We start from the raw sequence: 2,465 nt of genomic DNA on the forward strand, positions 1-2,465 counted from the left end.
TATATATATATATATATATGGTCTGGTGGGAGAAGAAAAAGAAATGGGATAATTGGAATATGGGATTTTTGTGGCTAGCCGTGAAAGGGGAAGAAGAGAAAGATAAGGGCCATGTGGCCACATGTGAGAGGAAGAGGATAACAAAAAGAAAAGGGTAATAAAAGAAAGGGTGGGGAGAATGCACGTGGGGGGCAAAAATCAGATTTTTTTTTTTTTTCCTTTTCTTCTCTTCACCTTTCTTCTTTCTTTCTTTCTTTTCCCCATTTTCTTTTTTCTTTCTTTCTTCTATCTTCTCAATGCACTTCCACACATATTATTGGAGGTAATTGGATTCCGCTCCCTTGACGGTGTTGACCCGCATTGACTTTTTCGTCCTTTTGTCGGAAACTCTAATTTCGCACAATTTTCTCTCGTTTCCGCAATTCCGCTTATTTTCTACAAAGTAAATAAAAATGGATTAATTACATATTAATTGACATGGGGATTTGCTTATTTATAGTGTTTTAGATATAATTACACGCATATAAATGCATATAATCACTATGCCCCCACATCCTACGCAAGTTCGACTTCGACTACTCTGCAGACTGAGCAAGAGAAACAGAAAAGCCCAAGGAAAAGTATTTGAAAACCGTTAGAGTGAGTGTCGAAAAATAAATAATTGCAAAGAAAATAAAAGAAGATTTAATGCTTTCCCTTTTTATTATCTTAAAAACCACGCATGCAGTAAGGTCTCGTGAAATACTCTTAATATTCCTCTTTCTTGAAATCTCAAACATCTATTGTAAACACATCTCGAAAACCGTCTCAAATCATGCAGTAAATTTCATCTCATAAAATAACTTCAAATCATCAGTGAAATATCTCAAAACTCTTTGAAAATCTCATAATCTCAATAAATACTCATGCCACCTAACTATAGTCATGCCAACTAACAATCTCATGCCACCAGGAGGATACTGCCTACCAGATGATGCATCGGAGGGTACTGCCGACCGGAATATTCTGGAGGATATTGCTGACCAGAATATTGTCTGGAGGGTACTGCTAACGAGGTAATGCATGTATGCGCTAACATAAATACCTCCTCAAATAAACTGAACTCAATCTCATTAGTCAATGCTTTCAGAAAAGAAACTCTGTTGATACCCAAATTTCCACATGTTCGGATTTGACTAAGTGACAGGCAAAGGGAACGAGTCATCGACCTCATTGGGCCTTCAAGCAAGCCCATTTTACAGTAAAAGGGAATTCTCTATTTGACAAGCGATACGAGATGCCTAAAACGATTGACAGGGATTTCCGAATCAACCAACACGCTTATTTATCACGCGATACGTGTAGACCCAAGCTACGTTTGGGGCTCATACGGCGGGATGTGGTGTGGAAGGTAACAGATCATGCGAGGCCCGTCGTTATGATAAGGCCCGTCGGTAATTTCGGGCTTGGGAACCAAAATTCACGCTCCGATGGCCAATATCTTAACAATGGGCTAGTAGAGAGATGAAAGCAAGCCCAACAAGACTTAGAGACCACTAGAGTCATTCCTTACCCAAAGTCCACTACATTAGAACCCATAGCCCAAAAGGACGATGGAGTCGTCTTCTCCAAATCAAGAATGTGGTTCCGTCAAGTTGCTGCTGGGACTACTACTCCATCCTTTTCGGGTAAGAACCCCAAATCTATACAAAAGCTTCCCAACTCTCATCCTCCAAAATCCTGCCCCAATTTTCGATAATACTTAGGTGTTTGTGATCACAATTTACAATAGCACAAATCAAGGGATTATGATCTCTCAAAAATCACGGCAGCATGAAATCTGGGATTTCCATCGCCGCCTTATACCTGCACCACCGGTCTTTACCCACATGGCCAAAGCAGGCTTTCACTCTTTTGATTTCATAGGGAAAACAAAAGCCGAAGGTTTTAGAATGATCCCATCAAAACTAAGAATACTCTTTCAAAGCCTATGGTTTTTGGCGCAGACCCTCCCCCTCTATCGCCGCTATAAAGGGCGAGTTCGTTGCCGTAGAAAACCAAGCCACAACACCCAAAAACATCAAGCAAGAGATCAAGCTTCATCTCTGATAATCTAGCTATCAATATTCAAACAGCCTTAACCCAAAACCCAGAATCCTGTTGTTGCCGGAACTCTCTCTCTCTCTCTGCTAAACTCTTATGCATCTAGCTCCCACACCCTTCCTGCCTATGAGCCCTGTTCTTATGAACTCAAGTCTAAATCGCTACCAAGTAGCTGCTGTTATCATTAAGCCAAGTAGCTGCTGTTATCGTCAAGCCAAGTAGCTGCTGTTACATTTAACAGGTTACAACGAAGTTGTTCCTGGGACAACCATTGAACGACTTTGGGCCTAGTCTCGCACAACTAGGAGGGTCTTGCTGCAAAAAGTCAAAGTCACCCTCACATTTTTGGCGACTTCACTGGGGACTAGGCTGTGACCTGTGAG

General features: G+C 41.2%; 1 protein-coding gene across 1 annotated transcript in view; it reads left to right on the forward strand.

Annotated features, from left to right (window-relative positions):
• LOC133733898 (uncharacterized) overlaps nt 1–158 on the forward strand; it is a 1,232-nt gene extending 1,074 nt beyond the window's left edge. The window contains exon 2 of the mRNA XM_062161547.1: nt 79–158. Coding sequence (XP_062017531.1) covers nt 79–158 — 80 coding nt within the window. The remainder of the gene's footprint in view (nt 1–78) is intronic.
• Nucleotides 159–2,465: the final 2,307 nt, after the last annotated feature.

The sequence above is a fragment of the Rosa rugosa genome, chromosome 1 (genome assembly GCF_958449725.1).
Source record: "Rosa rugosa chromosome 1, drRosRugo1.1, whole genome shotgun sequence".
NCBI lineage: Eukaryota > Viridiplantae > Streptophyta > Magnoliopsida > Rosales > Rosaceae > Rosa > Rosa rugosa.